The sequence below is a fragment of the Manis pentadactyla genome, chromosome 19 (genome assembly GCF_030020395.1).
Source record: "Manis pentadactyla isolate mManPen7 chromosome 19, mManPen7.hap1, whole genome shotgun sequence".
Taxonomy (NCBI): domain Eukaryota; kingdom Metazoa; phylum Chordata; class Mammalia; order Pholidota; family Manidae; genus Manis; species Manis pentadactyla.
In genome coordinates, this window is record NC_080037.1 from 24,637,692 (window position 1) to 24,663,846 (window position 26,155).

The 26,155-nt window shown below is 35.8% G+C and overlaps 1 protein-coding gene across 7 annotated transcripts in view; it reads right to left on the minus strand.

Annotated features, from left to right (window-relative positions):
• Positions 1-26,155, minus strand: part of UCHL5 (ubiquitin C-terminal hydrolase L5) — a 61,982-nt gene that overhangs the window by 34,420 nt on the left and 1,407 nt on the right. For all 7 annotated transcript variants that reach the window (XM_036919674.2, XM_036919673.2, XM_036919672.2 and 4 more), the window contains exons 2-3: positions 17,319-17,382; positions 8,557-8,662 (exon numbers count right to left, since the gene is read on the minus strand). In XM_036919674.2, the coding sequence (XP_036775569.1) occupies positions 8,557-8,662; positions 17,319-17,382 (170 nt within the window). The remainder of the gene's footprint in view (positions 1-8,556; positions 8,663-17,318; positions 17,383-26,155) is intronic.

Sequence of the window (26,155 nt, forward strand, 5' to 3'; positions counted from 1 at the left end):
CAGACACAACTGCCCATCAAAATAACCAAGTCAAGAAATAGTAGCCTGAATAGTGTTTAACTATTAAACTAAAGCAGATTAAAATACCACAAACAACTATTTATAGCTATATATGTATATATATATATATAAAACAATAAATATACTCACAAAGAAAATACCAGGCCCATGGTTTACAAGCCAATTCTACCAAAATTTGAAGAAACAGACCATCTAAATTTTATACAAATTTTTCAGGACAATAAAATAAGAGGAAATTCCAACTCACCCATGAAGTCAGCATTACCCTAATACTAAAACTAGTCAAAGCCTATGAGAAAGGAACACTGAGGTCCATTTCATTCATAAATGTAGATGCAAAAACTCTAAGCAAATACTACTGAATTAAATCTAACAATGCATAAGAAAAGAATTCATAATGACCAACTAAGTTTATCCTGGATACGGAGGATGATTTAATAGTAGAAAAATTCATAAACATAAATGATAGCATTAACCTATTAAAAGAGGAAAAATAAACATGATCATCTTAATAGATACAGAAAAGCACTTTAAATTTTTTCATATAAAGACAGTTACTAAATTAATAAGGCAACACCCTTACCTGAAAAAGAACATTTTTAAAGAAAAAAAAAAAGAGTAAACATCATCCAAAATGGGAAATGATAAAAACATTCCCTTTAAAATTACAAGATTTTTTATTGGATGCCTTAGCTAGGCAGTAAGACAAGAAAAAAAAAATTAGAGGCATGAGGATTTGAAAGGAAGAAATAAAACTTATTATTTGATATAGTAATTTAGATAGAACCTCTCCCCAAAAAAGCCCAACAATAAATACTAGAGATAATAGAAGAGTTTATTTAGCAAGATGGATAAATATAATATTAAAACATAAAAGTGAACTGCATTTTTCTATACTAGTAACAAGCACTTAGAAAATGTAACTGAAGAGAAGACAATTTACAATTACAACAGAAACACTCAGGAATTATGACAAAAAAAGACCACTACAGAGAAAATTATGTACCACATTAAAAATGAAAATCTAAATAAATATACATACTATGTTCATGACTTAATATCACAAAGACAAAAGTTTTCCCCAAATTGACATATATATTCGATGCTATTCCAGTCAAAATTCCAACAGAATCTTTCAAATAACTTGATTAGGTGAGTGTGAAATTTAAATGACGAGCATAAGGTCCAAGAATGGCAAGGTTATTTCTGAAAAAGAGCTGGGAGGGGGAGGCAGACATGACCTATTAAATATCAGAACTTATGAAGAAGTGAAAGGAATTAAGGCAGCATAGTATTGGCACAGAGACAAATTGGTCAGCGGAACAGAGTACAGTCCAGAAAACACACACACATAGGTATGCAACTTTGGTATACAGAAGAGGTGGCATGTCAGATTAAATAGGGAAAAACAATGAATGTTCAATAAATAAATGAGGTTAGAAAAAATGGTGACCCATATGGAAAATGATAAAACTGAACGCCTACTTCACATAATGTACCAAAAACCCAACTCCTGGTGAATAATGGACATAGATGTCAAAAATTAAAATTTAAACACATAGGTAAATGTCTTTTATGACTTCAGAGACATAACAATGTCTCAAACAAGATACAAATAGCATTGGTTGTAAATATAAAATTGTATTCATTAAAAGACAACCAGAAAAGGTAAAACAATAAGGTGCCAACTTGAAGAAGTAGTATCAACAATATATAAACAACTCTTATAAATCAAGAAGAAAAGCACAATTCGCCCCCTAAAAAATAACTTCAACAGAAATTCCAAAGAAGAAACACATATGGCCACTAAGCATATGAAGACCCTTTCAACATGATAGTAACCAGGGGGATGTAAATGAAGACAATGGTTAAGAACAAGTTTAGAACGAGCTGCTTGGCAAAAATTAAAAAGACCTGACAGTACTGCATATCCTAAGGGCACAGAGGATGTGCCTACATAATAACTCAGATATTGCTAGTAGAAATGTAAATTGGAGCATCTACTTCAGAAATCATTTTGATATTTCCTCCTAAAGTTGCACAATTATGTATCAGATGAAATCATTGTTCTACTCCTAGGCATATACCAGAAATGTGCACCTACACTACAGGAGACATGTACAAAAATGTTTAGTCACAATTCATAGTAACTCAAATAGAAAGGTCAAATGCCAACCTACAAAGAGTAAGTTAACTATCATATGTTCATGCAATTGATACTACACAGCACAGAAAATAAATGAAGATAAATTTACGACGAATCCTATGAAGTCAAAAAAGTAAGTCTCCTAAAACTCCACAGCACATGGTATTTTATCAAGTTAAAATTTTATATACACACACCCTTTTTAGGATTACAAAAAATACATAAAAAGGAAAGCAAGAAAATGATATACAGAATTCAACACGAAGGTTACACTGGATGGAAGGAGGGAGGATGAAAGTTAGTTATGATGAACAGTGGGTGTGATAGAAGGAAATAATAAATGAAGTTTATTGGGATGGTAAATTCTTAGGTGCTTACTGTATTTCTTAAATAAATATATAAACAAGCAAATAAAAAGAGGCCAGGAGTGTCATTAACAAATGATTATCATAATTCCAATCCACCGGAAGATCGATTTTTTTAAAAAGGAAAAAAACAAAGGCTTCATCACTGACTGACATGCTTCCCTTCTTCATTCCCACATCTAATCCATTACACATAAAGGTGCTAATTACTTTATCTCTGCAATATTACTCACATCTGTTCACTTCTATCTCTACCAGTCTTTTATCCACTCTTTCATGGACTTCTGCAAAGGTCTCCCGAATGGTATCTATACCCCAAACCACTTTCTCCTCCTCAAATGCATTCCCCACAGTGTAGCTAAAGTGATCTCTTGTAAATGAAAATCTGATCATGTCACCCTTCTCAAAACACTTCAGTAACTTTCTATTACCCTTAAGATACACGTAAGTCTCAACCATGCTCTAAAATACACTGAATGAACTCACCTCTGTCTGCATGTATGAAAGAAGGCTGATAATTATTCTCTAATACCCACCTTCTCCTTCTTCCATATTAATAGAGTACCCAAATTTTATCTGGGTCCATGGCCACCTAGAATGAAGACAACTTTCCCACTCTCCTTTGCTACTAAATACAGCCATGTGACTGAGTTCTAGCCAAAGAGAAGCAAGCATGTGGTCTTTGAACTTAGAAAATGTTCACAGAGGGAGAGGAGTGTACTATCCCTGATCTTCTGTCTGAAATGTGGAGTGAGTAAAATGGCTAAAACTCCAACCACCATCTTGGACCTTGAAGGAATCTTTGGAATAGAATCCACACAAAAAGGAATAACAGCAACAACAAAAAAGCCTACAATCCCAACAGTTCTTGCATTTCAAAGAGAAAAATTATTTCTTGTAAACCATGTTTCTCTATACCTAACTGTACCTAATCCTAGCTAATATATGGCCTCTTCAGCTTCGTATCTCATACCAGCTCCCCCTTGCTCTCTATACTCCAGTTACACTGGCCTTTTTTTTAGCACATTCTACTAGTCTTACTTCCTTTTGCCATAAAGTTATTGTTAATCTGGGATGATCCTCAACCTCTTTTCCTGAGTTTATATCTACATAACCTTTAGATTTCAGCTGAATTGTCACTCAGAAAAGCTTTCTCAGATCCCCCAAAGAGGTCAAGCCCCATTTTTACGTGTGAAGTAAAGAATCTAATCTTGCGCAGAGACATAGCCTTGCCCTCAGCTCATGGAAGTTGATCTCTAAGCTCTTGAAAAGCCACTTATCTGAAGACCGTCTTTACTTGCTTGGAGGCTTTAGACCACACACACAGTCTAACTCTGTAACTTAGAGTGGGCTTTTGGGTCAACATTATCAGCTCAGCCTCCCTAGTGACTGGAGACTGAGGCCAGTCACAACATGGTCATCCAAGTCTACAGGGCAGATGCCCAGTAAAAACTCTGGATACCAATAATTGGTTGAGATTCCCTGGATGGCAATACTCTGTGCATACTGTCAAACATCACTGCCGGGAAAGTTAGTGTCATCTGTGTCTCTCCTGAGAGAAGACATTTGGAAGCTCTGCACATGGAATTCTCCTGGACTCTGCCCCATGCATCTTTTCCCTTGGATGAATTTAATCTGTATCCTTTCACTGTAATAAACCATAACTCTAACAGTTTTGGTCAAGTCTGTAAGTTTTCATAGCAAATTACAGAAACCGTGGGTGGTGTTGGAACTCCCCCAAATTTGTAACTGTCAAAAGTGAGAGTGGTTTTGGGGACCCTGACCTCTGTAGTTGGTGTTCAACGTGAGGGTAGTCATATAGACTGTTTCCAAACTTCACAATATGGTTCTCATTTCACTCCATGCAGCACTTATCACCACAGTAATTTTGCATTTTGCTGATTAATACCAATCTGCTCCACTAAACCCTGAGCACCCTTGAGGGCAGGGATCAGTCATTCCTCAAGCACCTAGCATAGTATGTGGGCACATTGTAGGCACTCAACCATTCTTCCCTGATGGAGTTAAACACAATACCACCGTAGCAAGGATCTTAAGTTAGTCAGACCTTAGCTTTCTCATCAGTGAAATGGTAACAATTCTCTACAGAGAAAAATTACCAAAATCTCATTCTTGGATCCTTATACACAAATTTTAATTAATAAAAGACAATTTCTTTTCTTAATATTTTATTAATCAGTATGACCCACACAAACCCACACCTCCAATTAGAGTCTATGATTACCATAAGAAAACCAGTATTACCTCTATAAATTGATGCAATTTTACCCATAAATACCAACTATATAGTTAATCTGTATAACCTTATCACAAATAAACATGATTTTAGTTAATTTTTTAAAATTTAATCTGAAAATACTCCTACGAGTTCAGAGACCCTGACTGGAAATTATTACTATAAGCTCTTAAAGCCTTGAAACAAAGATAATATGTTAATGTAATATCTACTATAAAGTTTCTAGCATAGGCTCATAGGAGACATACACTAAAAAGACTGGTAGGTATTACTGGGGAATTACAGATGTTAGTTTAATAAGAACTACTGGCATAATATAGCACAAAAAATACAGTAGTATTGGGAAATCACTAATCTGACATATTAATAAATATGGCAGGAATAATATAATACAAATAAAGCATTAAGTTATAATAAGATAGAAATATAATATAGAACAAGAAAAATATCAAGGGACTCCAAAAATTATACATCATTAGTATCTTAGTGTTAGTGAATTCTAGTGTTGTTTAACTGTAATATTCTTAGAGATGAAGACGTTGATCTACATTTATTGGACACCTACTATGTGCCAGGGACAGTACATAAAAACAAAATCCCTGACTACTGGGTTTACAGTTTTGTGTGGAAGAAATATAATATACATATATACACACACAGAAAAATTTGGAAGAATGTAAATCATCTTGAGCAGTTATCTCTGTAGCCAGGAATATAAGGGACTTTATTTTCTACATCATATATTTGTAATGCTTACATTTTATATAATGAGTATATGTTCTTACATACCTTAATAACAAACTTTCTTTTAAGGAAGAAAAATCATGTAAGGGATTTTTAAAACTATTTGTCCCCTACCTTTTCTCTACTACCTAGATCTTGATAATCACAAACTATAGTTTTAAAATTATAACTACTGTAGTAAAGTGACACTAAATACACAAATATTCCAATATATAAATGAATGACTTGTATGAAATTAGAAATTCAAATGTTCATCATTAAGAGATCAGTTAAATAAATGATAATAAAAGTTTTAAAAGAAACGGTGCGGTGATATAGTTGTAAGCACGAACTTCAGAGCTACAATGCCTGGTTTGTTCTCTAGTTCTGCATGACATGGGCAAGTTTTATGACCTCTCTGGGGCTCAGTCTGCACATCTGTCAAATGAGGAGGAACCTGTAAAACCACATAGGGTTGTGAGGATCAGCTACTACAAATAAATAAATAATAAAAAATAAAGTATATAAAAGTACCTAATAAGTCTTCAATAAATGTTAGCTAATACTGTCTTATGTACTGAAATGAGACAAAGTCAAACTTTTATCACTGAATGAAAAAAGATGTACAGTATTTTGAATAATCTAACTTTAGTAAAGAAAATTATAGGAAGGTATATTAGCATATGAATAGAAAATGTGGGTGGTAGGATGGAATGTGGAATCACAAACCTGGGCTTTAGATCTGGCTTTAAATCCTGGGTCCACCACATATTAGCTGGTGACCTCAGGCAAATAATTTTTTCCAGGTCTCAGTTTCTTCATCTGTGAAATGAGGATAACAATCTCACAGGGTTGTTGTCAGGATTAAATAATATAAGCAAAGAACAATACCTGGCACACAAAAATGGGAAATATTGGCTACTACTGGTATTATCAACTTACAGTTGTTATTAATTAGAAGAGACATGCTTGTCTTGTTAACCATATACCCCCATACCTAAAACAATGCATAGCACAACGTGGGTGTGTAATAACTACTTGTTGATTAAGTGAATGAGTCAAACTGTTAAAAGTGATTAGTAGAGATGGGTGTGGGATTACAAGGATATCCACTCTCCTCACTATATATTTGCGTTCTGCTATCGGAAAAAAATGACACTACACAATAAAATAATGTTTTTCTAACCCTTAAAGTAAAAGCAAGAAAGTTCTCCTTTCTCTAAAAACACTCAATTTTTAAAAGTTTGAGGGAAATGGAAAGAAGTAATAAAACAAGAGAGAAAGGGAAAGCAAGTTACTAAGTGGAATAGCAAAGGCTTGATTGAAAGGGCAATGACAAAAATAAGCAGTTTTATTTTTTCATCTTTCTAAAGGCTAAGTAGATTATCCTAAGCAGTTTTTTGAGTCTCAGAAATAAGTGCATTTTTGAAACAAATGCAATCATACACAGTTTTGACATTAAATGTTAATCAAGCCTCATTTATCATCCTCTTTATCAGCCCGTCTAAACAATTAGCCAGATACACAGAGACATCTAATAATGTTAAATGTTTTGTTGTATATTAGAGCAGCAGTTCACAATGTGTGGTCCATATACTGCTGGGAATTTCTAAGACTGTTTCAAGGGGTCTGAGAGCTCAAAATTGTTTCCATAATAATTCCAAGACAGCTTATGCCTTTTTCCCTGCTTTCACATGTGCGTTAACAGTACAACAGCAATGGTGGGTAAAATTGCCAGAACTTTAGCACAAATCTAGGCAGTGGCATTAAATTGTTTCACTGACATACACACATAGCTAAAAAAAAAAAATTCAACAAAACAAAAAAGACAGTTTTACTGAAGGATGTCTGTTGGTAAGCAGTAAAAGTTATTTTTATTAAAATTTGACCTTGAAACACAACTCTTTAATATTCTACTGAATGAAATAAATAACATTCTTCTGCTGCAAAAACAAAATTTGCTAGTCATTTCAAGGAAAAGCTCTGTTGCAGTCATTTGAGTTGTGAGTTAAGTTGCCTGCTTTTTTCTTGGAACATCATTTTTACTTCACAGAACAAACAGCAGAGAAATATGGTTGTTCAGACAAGGGTATTTCAAGACACTTTCTTGAAAATTAGTGAAATGAGTCTGTCACTTCAAGGAAAACACCTGATAAAATGTGAACTTTCAAGTGAAAATCCAAGTTTTGTTAGGACTCAGATCCTCCACTGTGAGTTTTAAAGTTTCATGATACTTAACAACTTTTGATGATACAGATGGTGGTATTAACAAATGTGACTTGTTTATAATGTATATATATCCAATGTGTCCACATTCAGAAGATTTGCATGACAGTGAATTTTCAAAATGACTAATTCAAAATATTATCAGAAGCCATATGAGTAAATTATCCATTCAAAGAGCAAGATAAACCAAAGGATTTTAATGGAACAAAGTACAAAGTGAATTGATATGGTTTCAGATTTCACATGGCAACTAACTTTTAATAAGGCAATATTACTGGAGTTTGATATATAAAACAATATCCATAATTCCCTGAAAAAGATATTAAAATATTCCTCCCTTTCCAACTATACATATGTGTGAGACTAAATTTTCTTTATACTTCAATCCAAAACAAAACAAATCAAAATCAAAAACACTGCAACAAGATGGAATAAAGAAGCAGATATGAGAATTCAGCAACTATTATTAAGCAGATATCATATGTGTGCAAATGTAAAACAATGCACTCTTAAAATTTTGCGGGGTTTTGGTGAATATAATTTTTTCCCTAAGAAATATTTATGTTAACATGTAACGAATTTACTGCTTTTTAAATCAGTAAGTATTTTTTACATATGTCTTAATATCTAAGATGATAAATACCGATAGGTATAACCCATATAAATAGAAGCTCTTTGGGGATCTCAATAATTTTTAAGAATTTCAGGGCCCTAAGACAAAAAAAAGTTCAAGGACTGCTACACTACAGATAGGTGGAATACAGTCCTGTTTATGAAGAGGATTGCTCTCAAGACTTCAGAGTACCCACAGACCATACCTGCTTGGCAAAAAATATCGTGTCAAGTCTGGAGTCCTGAACCACAGAGCCTGCTGGTTCTTCTCCTGGCTGCCACTTGAAAAGAAAAATTAATCCATGAACTGGCCTACAAAATAAAATACAAATTAGTGACACCAAGCCTTGCTTCTTTCATAACACACTACTAATGTGTTAAATTTTAGTCATCTCCTTGATATATACAATGCAAATGAAGTAAATCTGAGACATTTTAAAAAGATTTCTATTGCTATTCATAGTCCCTGGAATGTTGCCCAAGACAAAGCTAATAAAACTTAAATTCCATCAGTTAAAACAGAATTAAGACAAAAAGTTTATTCTCAAATCTGTGGGTTATTCATTTCTACCTTTTATCACCTCACTTAAAAATAGAAAATAAGAACACAGAAAAATAGAAGAAGCTAACCCTAATTAAATTTCAATACATATGAATAAAATTCATTTAGGATGTTTACATGTTACATCCTGGTTGATAGTATAAATATTATGAAATATAGGAAGTCACCTTCATATAATTGTTAGGTTCATGAACAAATGTCAAACTACAGTATAAATGGATGCTATAATCTCATACATAAGTAAGTCCTTTACTTTTCAAAAGTAACTGTTGTTCCTCATGAAAAATTAAATTGTCACTTTAGGATTCTCTCCAATGTATGTTTCACAACTGCTGTCTGTGCAACAAAAATCTCTCTTATCTTTTAAAGATAGTTCAAATAAATGATGCATCTTTAATTAAGCTTTCCGGATAGGTTAAGAAGAACTGACCTCTTATCCAGTCTGAAAGAAGGTACTTTTGGTGGACAAGGGGAAGTAAGGGGAAGCAAACTATCTCCTTCCTATTAAACACAGTAGCGATATCCTTACAGGTCCCATTTGCCACCCCCCTTTTTTAACTAAGGTATCACTGATATACACTCTTATGAAGGTTTCACAAGAAAATCAATGTGGGTATTACATTCACCCTTATTATCGAATCCCTCCCCATACCCCCTTGCAGTCACTGTCCATCAGTGCTGTAAGATGCCAGAGTCCCTATTTGTCTTCTCTGAGCTACAGTCTTCCCCGTGACCCCACACACACCATGGGCACCAATCATGATACCCCACAATCCCCTTCTCCCTCTCTCCTCACCAGCCCTCCCTCACCCCTCCCCTTTGGTAACCACTAGTCCCTTCTTGGAGTCTGTGATTCTGCTGCTGTTTTGTTCCTTCGGTTTTTTATTTGTTCTTATACTCCACAAATGAGGGAAATCATTTGGTGTTTGTCTTTCTCCGCCTGACTTATGTCACTGAGCATAATATCCATGGCTCCTTTATTGTATATTAACTGACCATATACACTTGGGTTGATATCTGGGCTCTCTAGTCTGTTCCATTGGTCTATGGGTCTGTTCTTGTGCCAGTACCAAATTATCTTGACTACCATGACTTTGTAATAGAGTTTGAAGTCGGGGAGCATAATCCCCCTGCCCCCCACTGTATTCTTCCTTCTCAGGCTTGCTTTGGCTATTCAGGGTCTTTGTGGTTCCATATGAATTTTAGAACTATTCACTTTAGTTCGTTGAACAATGCTGTTGGTATTTTGATAAGGATTGCATTGAATCTGTAGATTGCTTTAGGCAGAATAGCCATTTTTTTTTAAGGCAACACAGTTTTTATTTCATACTCCTTCATATACTTCAACTTTTTTTGACAGTGTATCTTTTGTTTTCATTATTTAAAGTGCTTTCCAAGAGTATGTCACGTAAGAGAACAAGATATATGCTGAAATAGAAATATGCGGTTTAAAAAGTACTATGAATAGAATAGGTCCAATTTTGAAAAGAATTTGAAACAGAGTACATCTGGTTAAAATGCTGGACAATTGTGTAGACAGGGGTTAATAGTGATTAACTCTCGATGATTTTGAATTTTCTACACAAAGAACATGGATATTTGGAAAGAAAACCCCAGTATGTTTTTCAGAAACTGTTTTGAGTCCTAAAATGGTATCTTCCTTTCTTTTTTTTAAATAATAATGCACGTTATTGAATGTTATAGAGGCTTTTTTTATTAAGGTATTATTGATATACACTCTTATGAAGTTTTCACATGAAAAAACAATGTGGTTACTACATTCACCTATATTATCAAGTCCCCCCACATAGTCCATTGCAGTCACTGTCCATCAGTGTATAAAATGCCAGTCACTTGTCTTCTCTGTGCTACACTGTCTTCCTCATGACCCTCCCCACACCATGTATGCCAATTATAATTCACCTCAATCTCCTTATCCCTCCCTCCCCACACAACCAAAAATAACCCTCCTGTTTGGTAACTGCTAGTCCCTTCTTGGAATCTGTGAGTCTGCTGCTATTTTGGTTTTTCAGTTTTGCTTTGTTGTTATACTCCACAAATGAGGGAAATCATTGGTACTTGTTTTTCTCCACCTGGCTTATTTCACTGAGCATAATATCTTCCAGCTCCATCCATGTTGGTGCAAATGGTATGATTTTTTCTTTCTTATGGCTGAATAGTATTCCATTGTGTAAATGTACCACCTCTTCTTTACCCATTCATCTACTGATGGATAATTAGGTTGCCTCCATATCTTGCTATTGTAAATAGTGCTGCAATAAACATAGGGGTGCATATATCTTTTTGAATCTGAGAAATTATATTCTTTGGGTAAATGCCTAAGAGTGTAATTCCCGGGTCAAATGGTACTTCTATTTTCAGTTTTTTGAAGAAACTCCATATTGATTTCCACAATGGTTGAACTACCTTACATTCCCACCAGCAGTGGGGAAGGGATCCCCTTTCTCCGCATCTTTGCCAGCATTTGTTGTTCTTAGTCTTTTCGATACTGGCCAATCTAACTGGTGTGAGGTGATATCTCATTGTGGTTTTTATTTGCATTTCCCTGATAATTATTGACATGGAGCATCTTTTCATGTGCCTGTGGGCCATCTGAATTTCTACTTTGTAGAACTGTCTCTTCTATCCTCTGACCATTTCTAATTGGGTTATTTGCTTTTTGGGTATTGAGGCATGTGAGTTCGTTATATATCTTAGATGTTAACCCCTTATCGCTAACCCCTATGCTGTTTACAAATATATTCTCCCATACTATAGGATGCCTTTTTGTTCTGTTGATGGTGTCCTTTGCTGTACAGAAGCTTTCTGGTCTGATGTAGTCCCATGTGTTCATTTTTGCTTTTGTTTCCCTCACTCAAGGAGACGCATTCAGGAAAAAGTTGCTCATGTTTATATTCAGGAGATTTTTGCCTATGTTGTCTTCTAAGAGTTTTATGGTTTCATGGCTTACATACAGGTCTCTGATCTATTTCGAGATTATTTTAGTGTATGGAGAGAGGCAATAATCCAGTTTCATTCTCTTGCATGTAGTTGTCCAGTTTTGCCAACACCAGCTGTTGATGAGGCTTTCATTTCCCCATTGTATATCCATGGCTCTTTTATCATATATTAATTGACCATATATGCTTGGGTTAATATCTAGGCTCTCTAGTCTGCTCCATTGGTCTATAAGTCTGTTATTGTACCAGTACCAAATTGTCTTGATTACTGTGGCTTTGTAGTAGAGTTTGAAGTCAGGGAGTGTAATCCCCCCAGCTTTATTCTTCCTTCTCAGTATTGCTTTGGCTATTTGGGGTCTTTTGTGGTTTCACATGAATTTTAGAACTATTTGCCCTACTTTGTTGAAGACTGCTGTTAGTATTTTGATAGGGATTGCACTGAATCTGTAGATTGCTTTAGGCAGGATAGCCATTTTGACAATATTGTTCCTATCCATGAGCACAGGATGTATTTCCATTTATTTGTACCTTCTTTAATTTCTCTCATGAGTATCTTGTAGTTTTTACAGTATGTCTTTTACTTCCTTGATTAGGTTTATTCCTAGGTATTTTATTTTTTGATGCAATTGTGAATGAAATTGTTTTCCTGATTTCTCTTTCTGCCAGTTCATCGTTAGTGTATAGGAATGCCACAGATTTATATGTATTAATTTTGCATCCTGCAACTTTGCTGAGTTCAGATAGTAGATCTAGTAGTTTGGGAGTGGATTCTTTAGGGTTTATTACATACAGTATCATGTCATCTGCAAACAGTGACAGTTTAACTTCTTTCTTACCAATCTGGATGCCTTTTATATATTTGTGCTGTATGATTGCTGTGGCAAGGACCTCCAGAACTATGTTGAATAAAAGTATGGAGAGTGCGCATCCTTGTCTTATTCCCGATCTTAAAGGAAAAGCTTTGTTTCTCAATGTTAAGTATGATGTTGGCTGTGGGTCTGTCATATATGGCCTTTATTATGGTGAGGTACTTGCCCTCTATACCCATTTTGTTGAGAGTTTTTATCATGAATGGATGTTGAATTTTGTCGAATGCTTTTTCAGCATCTATGGAGATGATCATGTGGTTTTTGTCCTTCTATTTGTTGATGTGGTGGATGATGTTGATGGATTTTTGAAATGTTGTACCACCCTTGCATCCCCAGAATAAATCCTACTTAATCATGATGGATGATCTTTTATATGTATTTTTGAATTTGGTTTGTTAATATTTTGTCGAATATTTTTGCATCTATGTTCATCTGAGACATTGGTCTGTAATTTTCTTTTTTTATGGTGGCTTTGCCTGGTTTTGGTATTAGAGTGATGCTGGCCTTGGAGAATGAGTTTGGTAGTATTCCCTCTTCTATTTTTTGGAAAACATAAGGAGGATGGATATTAGGTCTTCTAGGAGTTTTATTCTTAGGTAGCTTTTTGATTAACCAGTTCAATTGCTGCTAATTGTTCTGTTCAGATTTTCCATTTCTTCCTGGGTCAGCCTTGGAAGGTTGTATTTCTCTAGAAAGGTGTCCATTTCTTCTAGGTTATCCAGTTTGTTAGCATATAATTTTTCATTGTAGTCTCTCATAATTCTTTGTATTTCTGCAGTGTCTGTAATGATTTTTCCTTTCTCATTTCTGATTCTGTTGATGTGTGTGTACACTCTCTTTTGTCTTGCTAAGTCTGGCTATGGGTTTATCTATTTTGTTTATTTTCTCAAAGAACCAGCTCCTGCTTTCACTGATTCTTTCTATTGTTTTATACTTCTTGATTTTATTTCTTCTCTAAATTTTAACATCACTCCTACTTACATTGGGCCTCATTTGTTCTTCCTTTTCTCACTTTGTTAATTGTTAGTTTAGACTGTTCATATGGGATTGTTCTTCTTTCCTGAGGTAGGCCTTTACTGCAATATACCTCCATCTTAGCATGGCCTTCACTGCATCCCACAGATTTTGCAGTGTTGAATTACTGTCATCATTTGTCTCTCTATATTTCTTGATCTGTTTTTATTTGGTCATTGATCCACTGGTTATTTAGGAGTATTTTATTAAGCCTCCAGGTGTTTGTGGGCTTTTTCATCTTCTTTGTGTAATTTATTTCTAGTTTCATACCTTTGTGGTCTGAGAAGCTGATTGGTACAATTTCAATCTTTTTTAATTTACTGAGGCTCTTTTTATGGCTTAGTATATGACCTATTCTTGAAAATGTTCCATGTGCACTTGAGAAGAATGTGTATCCTGTTGCTTTTGGATGGAGTGTTCTGTAGATGTCCACTAGGTCCATCTGTTCTAGTACGTTGTTCAATGCCTCTGTCTCTTTACTTATTTTCTGTCTGGCTGACTGTCCTTCTGAGTGAGTGGTATGTTGAAGTCTCCTAAAATGAATGCATTGCATTCTATTTACCCCTTTAATTCTGTTAGTATTTGTTTCACATATGCAGGTGATCCTGTGTTGGGTGCATAGATATTTATAATGGTTATATCCTCTCATTGGACTGACCCCTTTATCATTATGTAATGTCCTTCTTTGTCTCTTGTGACTTTCTTTGTTTTCAAGTCTATTTTGTCTAATACAAGTACTGCAACTCCCGCTTTTCTCTATTAGTTGCATGAAATATCTTTTCTCTGGCCCGTTACTTTCAGTCTGTGTATTTCTTTGGGTTTGAAGTGAGTCTCTTCTAGGCACCATATAGACAGGTCTTGTTTTTTTAACTATTCAGTGACCCCATGTCTTTTGATTGGTGCATTCAGACCCTTTGCATTTAGGGTGATTATCGATAGGTATGTACTTATTGCCACTGTAGTCTTTAGATTCGTGGTTACCAAAGGATCAAGGGTAATTCCCTTACCATCTAACAGTCTAATTTAACTCACTTAGTATGCTATTACAAACACAACCTAAAGGGTTTTCTTTCCTCCATTCTTTATATATTAGGTATCATATTCTGTACTCTTTGTCTATCCCTTGATTGAGTTTGGAGGTAGTTGATTTGATTTTGCATCTGCTTAGTAATTAATTGTCTTCTTTCTTTACTGTGGGTTTATTTCCCCTGCTGACAGCTATTTAGCCTTAGGAACACTTTCATCTATAGCAGTCCCTCCAAAATTCACTGTAGAGACGGTATGTGGGAGGTAAATTCTCTCAGCTTTTGCTTATCTGAATTGTTTAATTCCTCCTTCCAAATTTAATGATAATGTTGCCGACTAGAGTATTCTTGGTTCAAGACCCTTCTATTTCATTGCATTAAATATATTATGCCACTCCCTTCTGGTCTGTAAGGTTTCTGTTGAGAATCTGATGATAGCCCGATGGATTTTCCTTTGAATGTGATCTTTTTTTTCTCTCTAGCTGCTTTTAAATGTCTGTCCTTATCCTTGATCTTTGCCATTTTAGTTATTATATGTCTTGTGGTTGTCTTCCTTGGGTCCCTTGTGTTGTGAGATCTGTGTACCTCCATGGCCTGAGAGACTATCTCCTTCCCCAGATTGGGGAAGTTTTCAGTGATTACCTCCTCAAAGACACTTTCTATTTCTTTTTCTCTCTCTTTTTCTTCTGGTACTCATATAATGAGTATATTTTTCCATTTGGGTTGGTCACACAGTTCTCTCAATATTCTTTCACTCCTTGAGATCCTTTTTTCTCTGTGTGCCTCAGCTTCTTTGTATTCCTCTTCTCTAATTTCTATTCCATTCACCTTCTCTCCTACTACATCTAATCTGCTTTTAAATCCCTACATTTTATGTTTCATTTCATATATGGAATTTCTTAATGATTGAATTTCCATCCTAAATTAGTCCCTGAATTCTTGAATATTTTTCTGTACCTCCGTGAGCATATTTATGATTTTTATTTTGAACTCTCTTTCAAGAAGATTGGTAAATTCAGTTTCACTTGGCCCCCTTTCTGGTATTTGTGAGATTTTGGTTTGAACCAGGTTTCTTTGAAGTTTCATTATTTGTATGTGGCACCCTCTATTGCCCAGAAGCTCTATTCTCTGGAGCTGCTCAGCCCCTGGAGTGATGTCAGGGGTCACAGGGGAGGGGTGCTGGTGCCTGGGGGGAGAGCTGTTTCCTACTTCCCAGCTGTAGTGCCTTTCTCCACTTTCAGAACCAGTGAGTCAAGTACACAGGTGTAAGCCTCTGTGTTTTGCATTTGTAGCTACCATAGGCGGGGCCTCCCTCTTGCTGGCCTGATGCCAGGGCAGGGACTGCCTCTTTGTGAGCCAGTGTTTCCAGGCCAGGAGGAAGGTTCAGCAGGCTGCATATCATAGTGGGGGGTCTCGGAGCTGAGTAGCCAGTCAGGGGGATGGAGTACCTGAAACTCCTCAATGTTCCCAACCTGCTGGGGAGAGCACACCCAGACAACCTTGTCCGCCTATCCCTTCTCCCAAGCAGCAAGCTCCATGCAATTCCCACCCCTTCAGCAGTCCTCTAGCTGCTAGGAAGCCTCTCATACAGCCCACCTTTTGTTTGTCCCAGAGCAGCCACTCGTGGATCCCTGTCCTCAACAAATGGCTGAAATCAACAGGCCTGGGTGTTCAGCAGTTCTAAGCTTCCACCCCCTCCCTGCTCCATTTCTCTTCCTCCCACCAGTGTGCTGGGGTGGGGTAGGGCTTGGGTCCCACCAGATCAGGCTTTGGTATGTTACCCTGTTTCATGAGGTCTGCTCTATTCTCCAGGTGTATGTAGTCCAGCACAGCCTTATTTCCTTGTTGCTCTATTAGGATTAGTTGTACTGACTATATTTTCATATCATATGTGATTTTAGGAGGAGTTCTCTGTCTCACCTCTCATGCCGCCATCTTTCAGCCTTGCCCCCATTTTCCCTTTTAATAGCCTATTCCTTGTCCCCATTCCAGGAACTTCCCAGTGAGAACTCCTCTAGCCCACCATCTACAATCTGAGGCCAGTGTTTGGTGCTTGATGGCTGCAGGCTGGGGATAGGAGAGTCTCAGAGAAGGGATTCTAGTCAGAATGATGGAGGAATAAAGTACCTCCTGGCATCTCCCTTGTAATCTGAACTATAACCTCCCCAAGAAGCAATGTACAGAGAAGCTCTGAATTACTATTAATATACATTATCTATTAAATGCGCTTTTGTAGACTGACCTATTATTCAGGTTTTTTATGTTAAAATATGTTCTAAACCTGTTGCTCTACAAATAATGTTGTAAAAAATCAGTATTTTGTTGATATGAAATTACAAAGATTTAGTTTTTAATACCTTGCAAGTTACTTAGCTATGAGCCTCAGGTTCTTGGTTATAAAATGCGTATAATAATACTTATCTCACAGGATTAAAAAAAGACTTAAAGTAGTTAATGTTTTCAGTCTAAAAGTAGTTCAAGTAAAATAAAGTTTGCTTAAGTATAGACACATTTTTAACACAGCTACATTATACTTACTTCAATTTTTCAAAATTCTCAGGCTCTAAACTCCAAATTTCTTCTACTTGGGCTCCTCGGCAACCTGAAATAAGCAATTATTTCTTCAGAAAATGAAATATTTCATGTTTTTCCTTCCCCATTAAATATTGACTAAATAAAATGCACATTTGGGGGCAATGAGATATGACAAATGGTAAAACTGATAAAACTTACAGCCAAATTCTTTAACTTCCTTTACTATTTCCTAATTATTTATAAAGGGAATATATTAATTTTATAACTTCTAGAAATTTCAAGAGTTTATTTCCACTGAAACAACATCCCAAGACTTCTCAGTGTCTGTCAAATCTCTGGCTCTTCTTCATCCACTCTTTTCACTCAACTGCTGACCTTGGCCCTCTTTTTTTCTTACTGTACACTTCCTTCAGTAACAATAATAACTACCACTTAGTAACATTCATATCACATATTTACCTTTGACCCTTTTCTTAAAGCCCAATTCTATATTGTCTTTATTTTTTTTATTTCATTTTATTTTCAACTACCTCATATTTCCCCAAACATGCTCTTCCTCTATGATAATGGGTCTCGGCCAGGGTGATGGTTTTTGCCCCCCAGAGAATATTACACAATGTCCAGAGACTACTTTACTGTAACTACTGTCACCTGCGGGGGGTTGACATCTAGGGGTAGAGGCCAGAGATGCTAAACATCCACATTGCAAAGAACAGCCATCACCAACAAAATATTATCTGGCCCAAAGTGCCAACAGTACTAAAGTTGAGAAATCTTGCTCTAATATGTAGCATAAAACTGGCTTCCAAACTGCCAGGGTTTGAATCCTGGCTACTCCATTTGCTAGCTCTACAAACCATTTAACCTTTCTATTCCCCATACTCATTGAGTTGTAAGGAATAAATGAGATAATTTGTCATCTCATAAAATAACTTATTATACAGGAGATACATTTAATAGGGTGTCTGGCACACTAAGTGTTCACTAAGTGTTAGCAGTATTATTATCACAACACAAAAGACAGCCATATTCACCAGTGCCTTTTTTGTGTCAAGTGCTTTAAATGCATTTTCTCTAATCACTGCGAGACAAGTATTACACAGAAGAGGTTTAGGGATGTTAAGTGACTTGCCTAAATTTACTACGGCTAGTATATGCCAAAAAACTAATTAAAACACACGTTTCCAAAGTCTAGACACTTACTGATATTCTAAATTATTTTCAAGTGAGAGCTAGAGAAGCCTTTAGACTACCTGAAAAACACAGTGGTTTAAAAAACAAAAAACAAAATAGTTGAATCAACTAAGTATGTGACTTTAGGCATTCATAGCATTCTATGACTTCATTTGCTTTGTTCAGAAAACATCTGTTATGTGCCCACTCTGGCATTAAAGATACTATGTACAAGAAGAGTTACTATGCTGTTTATAATAAAGAACTAGAAACAACCTGAATATCTAACAGTAGGTTAGTAGACATTTATATATAGTAAGTTGGGAAAAAAATAAAACTTATAAATGTGAACCTGTATTTATAACAGTATTGAAAAGGGCACAAAAGGACACTAATGCAATTGTTAACACTGATTACTATTAGAAATCAATTATAAAAAGGCCAAATATTAAATATTGTACATACCAAAACCAAAACAACAGAAAAATCCACGGAATAAAATGCCCCACTTTTGTACAGGTAGAATTTTAAGTGGTGACACTGTTTAAATAACCTTATGTTAAGTACATGCACATCTCTTTGTATAAGGAATACATAGTACTCAACTGTTAATATCTATCTCCTTGTAAACATTCAATAGCTAATAATCCCCTTATGTATATTCAATTTCAAATAATGCAGAAAGAGAAGGAAAGACTCAAGAGAGATGGGTTCTAATCCCAGGCTGCCTGAAAGCTCTTAACCTTGAGCAAGAACATGCGTTTGAGCCTCACTTTCCTCCTGTATAAAACAAGGATACTACCTTGCTTTATCCAATCCACACAATTCTTTAGAGGTATGCATTATCAAACACTAAACACAAAGAATAACTTAATGCAGACTCCCCAAGAATATTTTAAAAAGAAAATTGGGTGCAGAGGCTTAAAAGTTAATGAAATGATGGTATTTACCAAGTAACTTTTATGTGCCATGCATGAGACTAGGCCCTATCAAAGGCAGAAAATAATAAACTACTGTCACAATACTTGGGAATTTCACAATCTAGTAGGAAGTAAGAGTATACAACTCAAAGACAGTACAGCATGCATAATTTGTTTATAAAAGGTACACTGGGGAGCCTTCTGGAAGTTAAGAGGTAGGAGATACCATTACCATTTCTACTGACCAGAAGAACTTTCGGACATAGTTGAACTGGGTCTTATATAGGATAACCACAAACTTTGTCATCCAAAACAGAACACTGTTACAAAGTGAAAGGGAACACTAAAATAAAAATATGTATTTTAAATATTTATGTATTGACTAACACATTATGGTGGCCCTATAATACAGTTCTATTCAAAAACAAATTTCAAAAATGATTTTAAAAATAAACTTGGAGCTTTTCCCTTCCCCCAAAAATACCCTTGAGGCTTGCCCAACTGTTGCCAGTGCCTTAAATTTAATTGACTGCTAGGTATGCTACCTTGCAACATTTTTGACAATTTGTCATCTCCCCAACCTTATCAAAAAGTCTGCCAGAAGCAAAAGGCATGGCCCCAGCTTCTGCACCTCTCACCACAAATAGCCTGAGGTATGTTCCTCAACCCTATTCTCACTCATTTCATGGCACGGACAAGTAACATTTAACTGGTGATGTGACCACATAACAAAAGCTGGTTGTCAGCTCTCAGGCAATCTCTTCAAAGAGAAGGACTAGACTCAATTATTTGAAATAAACAGTGAACACTAAACTGGAGGCACTGTTAACTTGTGCTCCTCATGAGATGGTCCCATTCTGGAAGGGCCTCAACAATAAGCAATACTTGCTTCTAAGGGCAGCAAGCACACCCTCATAATTATACTTTTATTTGTCATGTGAAAGCCAGGCATTAACTTGGCCCTCTCCTCAAAAACAAGGTGACATGAACCTTAGGAGTGCTCATAAGTTTAAGACCTTTGTGTGAAGGAAATAGCACACTGGCCCCAAGTTATTCAGATCTGTCTCAACTCATGGGCCAGAGTTGTGAATGTCAGAATTCTGCTAGACTTCCTCCCTGTAGGCCTAGGCAAAGTTTGTCAATCACTAACACTGCCCAACACACACCACCAACCTACCCCTACCAGTATCTGAATTAATGCCTTAACTGAAGAGTAAAGGTTAATACAAAAAGGATAGTCACCTTGTTTTCTAATGTAAAGACTAAAAGAAATGAATTAAACAGATTTAGCACCAGCCTTGTGGTTCAAATCACATTAGTCAGTAGAGGGAATGGTGCAACTGATATAGAAAGGAAGGATGGATTTTGTTGAGACCATTCTCAGTAGGTTTCTCCTATCTCTGCTTGTCATTTTAGAGGAATTACCAGATTCATTCTCTTTTTTTCAAGGAATTTAGTATAGTAAACAGACTTGAAACGTAGAGAGTCACCCTTTGAGGCAGTGGGAAGACCTATTTTCTGTCTGTAATATCTCTCTGGAGTGAGGCAGGGCAGGTTTGCTATCACACTCTTCATAAAATTGGGAGTTCCCTAAGCTCAGACTTCTTCGTTGGTTATGATACAGACCTGGGTCCACCTCCACTCCCATGGACGTGGAGAACTAGAGAACCAACACAAACTTGAATTTCCTGCTGCCTACTGTGCCATGAGTGATACAATCCTTTCTCTCTATAGTTGTCTGCCAATATCTGTAATAGTCACAGGATAACTTGTTAGCTGGCAAGCAGGGTAAAAATCTAACACTTCAGAATTCTCAGCAGATGTTGGATTTTGTTAAATGCTTATTGTGTCTATTGACATAATTGTATGGTTTTTCTTGTTTAGGTTTTTAATGTGGTGAATTACATTGAGACTCAAATGTTAAAGCAACCTTGAATTCATGTGATAAACCGCACTCATTCATAATATATTATCCATTTAAAATATTACTCAATTTGATTTGCTAAAATCTTGTTTAGAATTTTGCACCTATGTTGATCATGGATATATGCCCAGTTTTCTTTTCTGGTAAGGTCTCTGTCTGGTTTGGTGTTAGGGTAATGCTAGAACTTCAAGAATGAGTTGCAAATATTCCTTCCTTTCCAAGTTCTGGTTATTTGTGTCTTTAAAGAAATTTCTATATTTCATCTAACTTGTCAAAGTTACTGGCATAAAAATATTTATAGACCTCAAAATAATAAAGGCCGTATATGACAAAACCACAGCCAACATCATATTTGACAGCGAAAAGCTAAAAGCTTTTCCTTTAAGATCAGGAACAAGACAAGGATGCCCTCTATCCCCACTTTTATTCAACATAGTTCTCGAGGTCCTAGCCACGGCAATCAAAGAACACAAAGAAATAAAAGGTATCCAGATTGGTAAGGAAGAAGTTAAACTGTCATTGTTTTCAGGTTACGTGATAATGTACATAAAAAACCCTAAAGAATTCACCTCAAAACTACTAGAACTAATAACTGAATTCAGCAAAGTTGCAGGATACAAAATCAATACACAGAAATCTGTTGTATTCCTATATACTAATGATGAGTTAGCAGAAAGAGAAATCAGGAAAACAATTCCATTCAAAATTGCATCAAAAAGAATAAAATACATAGGAATAAACCTAACCAAGTAATAAACCTAACCAGGGAAGTGAAAGACCTATACCACAAAAACTAAAAGACACTCATGAGAGAAATTATAGAAGACACCAATACATGGAAATACATCCTGTGCTCATGGACAGGAAGAATATTGTCAAAATGGTCATCCTGCCCAAAGCAATCTACAAATTTAATGCAATCCCTATCAAAATACCAACAGAATTCTTCAATGAACTAGAAGAAATAGTCCTGAAATTCATATGGAGCCACAAAAGACCCCAAATAGCCAAAGCAATCCTCAGAAGGAAGAATAAAGCTGGGGGGATTACACTTTCCAACTTCAAGCTCTACTACAAAGCCACAGTAATAAGGACAATTTGGTACTGGCACAAGAACAGACCCATAGACCAATGAAACAGAATTGCAAGTCCAGTATAAACCCAAGCATATATGGTCAATTAATATATGATAAAAGAGCAATGGATATACAATGGGGAAATGACAGCCTCTTCAACAACTGGTGTTGGCAAAACTAGACAGCTACATGTAAGAGAATGAAACTGGATTATTGTGTAACTCCATACACAAAAGCAAATTTGAAATAGATCAAATACCTGAATATAAGTCATGAAACCATAAAACTCTTAGAAGAAAACATAGGCAAAAATCTCTTGAATATAAACATGAGTAACTTTTTCCTGAACACATCTCCTCGAGCAAGGGAAACAAAAGCAAAAATGAACAAATGGGACTACATCAAACTAAAAAGCTGCACAGCAAAGGACACCATCAGTAGAACAAAAAGGCATCCTAGTGTTTGGAAGAATATATTTGTAAACGATATATCCATCAAGGGGTTAACATCCAAAATATCTCACATGCCTCAACACCCAAAAAGCAAACAACCTGATTAAAAATGGGCAGAGGATATAAACAGACAATTCTTGGAAGAAGAAATTCAGATGTCCAACAGGTACATGAAAAGATGCTCCACATCACTAATTATTAGGGAAATGCAAATAAAAACCACAATGAGATATCACCTCACACCAGTTAGGATGGCTAGTATAAAAAAAGACTAAGAAAAAAAAATTTTGGCGAGGATGCAGAGAAAGGGGAACCCTCAAACACTGTTGGTGGGAATGTAAATTAGTTCAACCATTGTGGAAAGCAATATGGAGGTTCCTCAGAAAACTAAAAATAGAAATACCATTTGACCCGGGAATTCCACTCCTAGGAATTTACCCAAAGAAAACATCCCAGATTCAAAAAGACATATGCACCCTTATGTTTATCGCAGCACAATTTACAATAGCCAAGATATGGAAGCAGCCTAAGTGTCCATCAGTAGATGAGCCGATATAGAAGATGTGGTACATATACACAATGGAATATTATTCAGCTGTAAGAAGAAAATAAATCCTACCACTTGCAACAACATGGATGAAGCTAGAGGGTATCATGCTTAGTGAAATAAGCCAGGCGGAGAAAGACAAGTACCAAATGAATTCCTTCATTTGTGGAGTATAACTAAGCAAAACTGAAGGAACAAAACAGTAGCAGACTGACAGACTCCAAGAAGGGACTAGCGGTTACCCAAGGGGAGGGGTTGGGGAGCATGGGTGGGTAGGGAGGAAGAAGGGGATTGAGGGGTATTATGATTAGTACACATGGTTTGTGGAGGTTCACGGGGAAGACAGTGTAGCAGGGGAGGCAAATAGTGACTCTGTGGCATCTTACTATGCTGACGGACTGTGACTGCAAAGGGGTGTGAGGGAACTAGATAATATGGGTGAATGTACTAACCACAATGTTTTCCATGTGGAACCTTCATAAGAGTGTATATCAATGATACCTTAATTTAAAAAATAATATGTAATTATAAATATCCCCCCCAAAAATTCATAGAACAGTAAAAAAAAATGTTTATAAAATATTCCCTTCTTATCCTTTCAATATCTATAGAATCTGAAGTGGTATTATCTCTTATTCCTGATATTGGTCATTTATGTTGCCACTCTTTTTTCTAATCAGTGTGACTAGAGACATCCATTTTACTGATTTTTGAGAAACCATGTTTCATGTCATTGTTCTTCTCTACTTTGTTTCATTAATTTGAACTCCAATCTTTATTATTACTTTTCATCCACTACCTTTAGTTTTAATTTGCTCTTCTTTTTATAGTTTCTTGAACTGAAAGCTGGGGCCATTGATATGTTGGGAAAATTTAATCTAGTCTCTATTTCTCCATCCTGACTGAAAGTAGAAGTTCACAATTTCTGTTTTTAATTGGTAGACTTATCAGTTTGTATTGGTGCATTTATAAATTATGTATGCAGCATACCAATTAAAAGTATAGTTCTGCTCCATCAGTCTCTTAGTAAGAACTTCGTCCTACCTTGATGTTATATTTCATCAAAATTTGTATTTGTACAGTCACTGAATTCACAAATAACTTCCCCTCCAAAGAACAAACTCTTAAATAAATTTACAATAAAAACATTCATAGTACAATGAGACATTTCACTTTTGAAAAAATAAACTTCCAAAAAGCCTTTTCAAATCCATTAATTAGATGAGGGAATAAAAAATGGAAATGATTGGAATAAATGTGTTTCCTTGCTGAAGCATCTGATGACATACACCTATCATTTAACTTTTTGCAAAGTTCTGCAAATGGAGCTAATCCACTAATAGCTATTGCTTCACTTTTCATATGTGCAAGTGAAAGTACATTTACTATCACTCTCTCAAGCCTTGACTTTTACGTCATTTTCAATTCTGAGTTTTCTACACATATGAGATTGAAGCAACAGCTATTAATGAAATTAATTTAAAAATAAACAAACTTGACCAGTATTGTATTTCTTAAAGTTAACTTTAATGTGTCGTAACAGCTAAGGTTTTGAAGGTAAATTTTATGGCTAAACCTACAGACATCTGGAAATTCAGTATATATCCAAAACTGAACCCATTTTCTTGTCCAACAAGCCTGTTCCTCTCTTGTATTTCATCAGCCATGCAAAAGAGAACCCACGGAGTCGTTTTCACCCCTTTTTCCTTACATCCAGTCAGTCAGCAATCCTGTTTATTTAAATATAGCAAAACTACTGAGTTTACCTCCTCCTCCTGCCCAGTCAACCATCTCAGACTCGAATCATTTTGAGACTTCATTCCAATCAAACTGCACACTACACATAGTAAACCTTTCTTAATTATAAAAATGTCATTTCAGTATTAATATATCTTTGACAGTTAAGTCCCCAGTGACTGACTATAGGGCAATACAAACTATAGAACACGGCAGACAAGCTGGCCTAAATTTATCTTTTCCACTTCAGGTTCAAATGCTCCCTCGTCTGTTACTCCGTGTATTTCAGTCACTTTGCTAGCTGTTCCTTCAGTCATATACATTTACATGACTACTGCTTCTTTCTGCCTGTGCTCTTCCACAACCTGTTTCCTGTAACATTTTGTACATGCTTTAACATAGAAATCAATACAACATATTACAGTTTGTCAGTTCTTTAGAAACAGCAGTTATGGTTTACTCACATTAAAAACTTCCAAACCCTACCAGTGTGCCTGAGGTGAACAATATATGGTTGACAGATGATATTCCAAATATTCCACTACTTATAATATCTATATCAACGTTTAGTTTATACCGAGTATAAGTTTTAACATAATAGCTAGAATTAGTAATACCTGAGGAAATTAAAAGAGCTTGGATTCTAGGAATTTACCCTAAGAATACAGCAGCCCAGTTTGAAAACTACAGATGCACCCCTATGTTTATCACAGCACTATTTACAATAGCCAAGAAATGGAAGCAACCTAAGTGTCCATCAGTAGATGAATGGATACAGAAGATGTGGTACATATACACAATGGAATATTATTTAGCCATAAGAAGAAAACAAATCCTACCATTTGCCACAACATGGATGGAGCTAGAGGGTATTATGCTCAGTGAAATAAGCCAGGTGGAGAAAGACAAGTATCACATGATTTCACTTATATGTGGAGTATAAGAACAAAGAAAAAACGGAAGGAACAAAACAGCAGCAGAATCACAGAAGCCAAGAATGGACTAACAGTT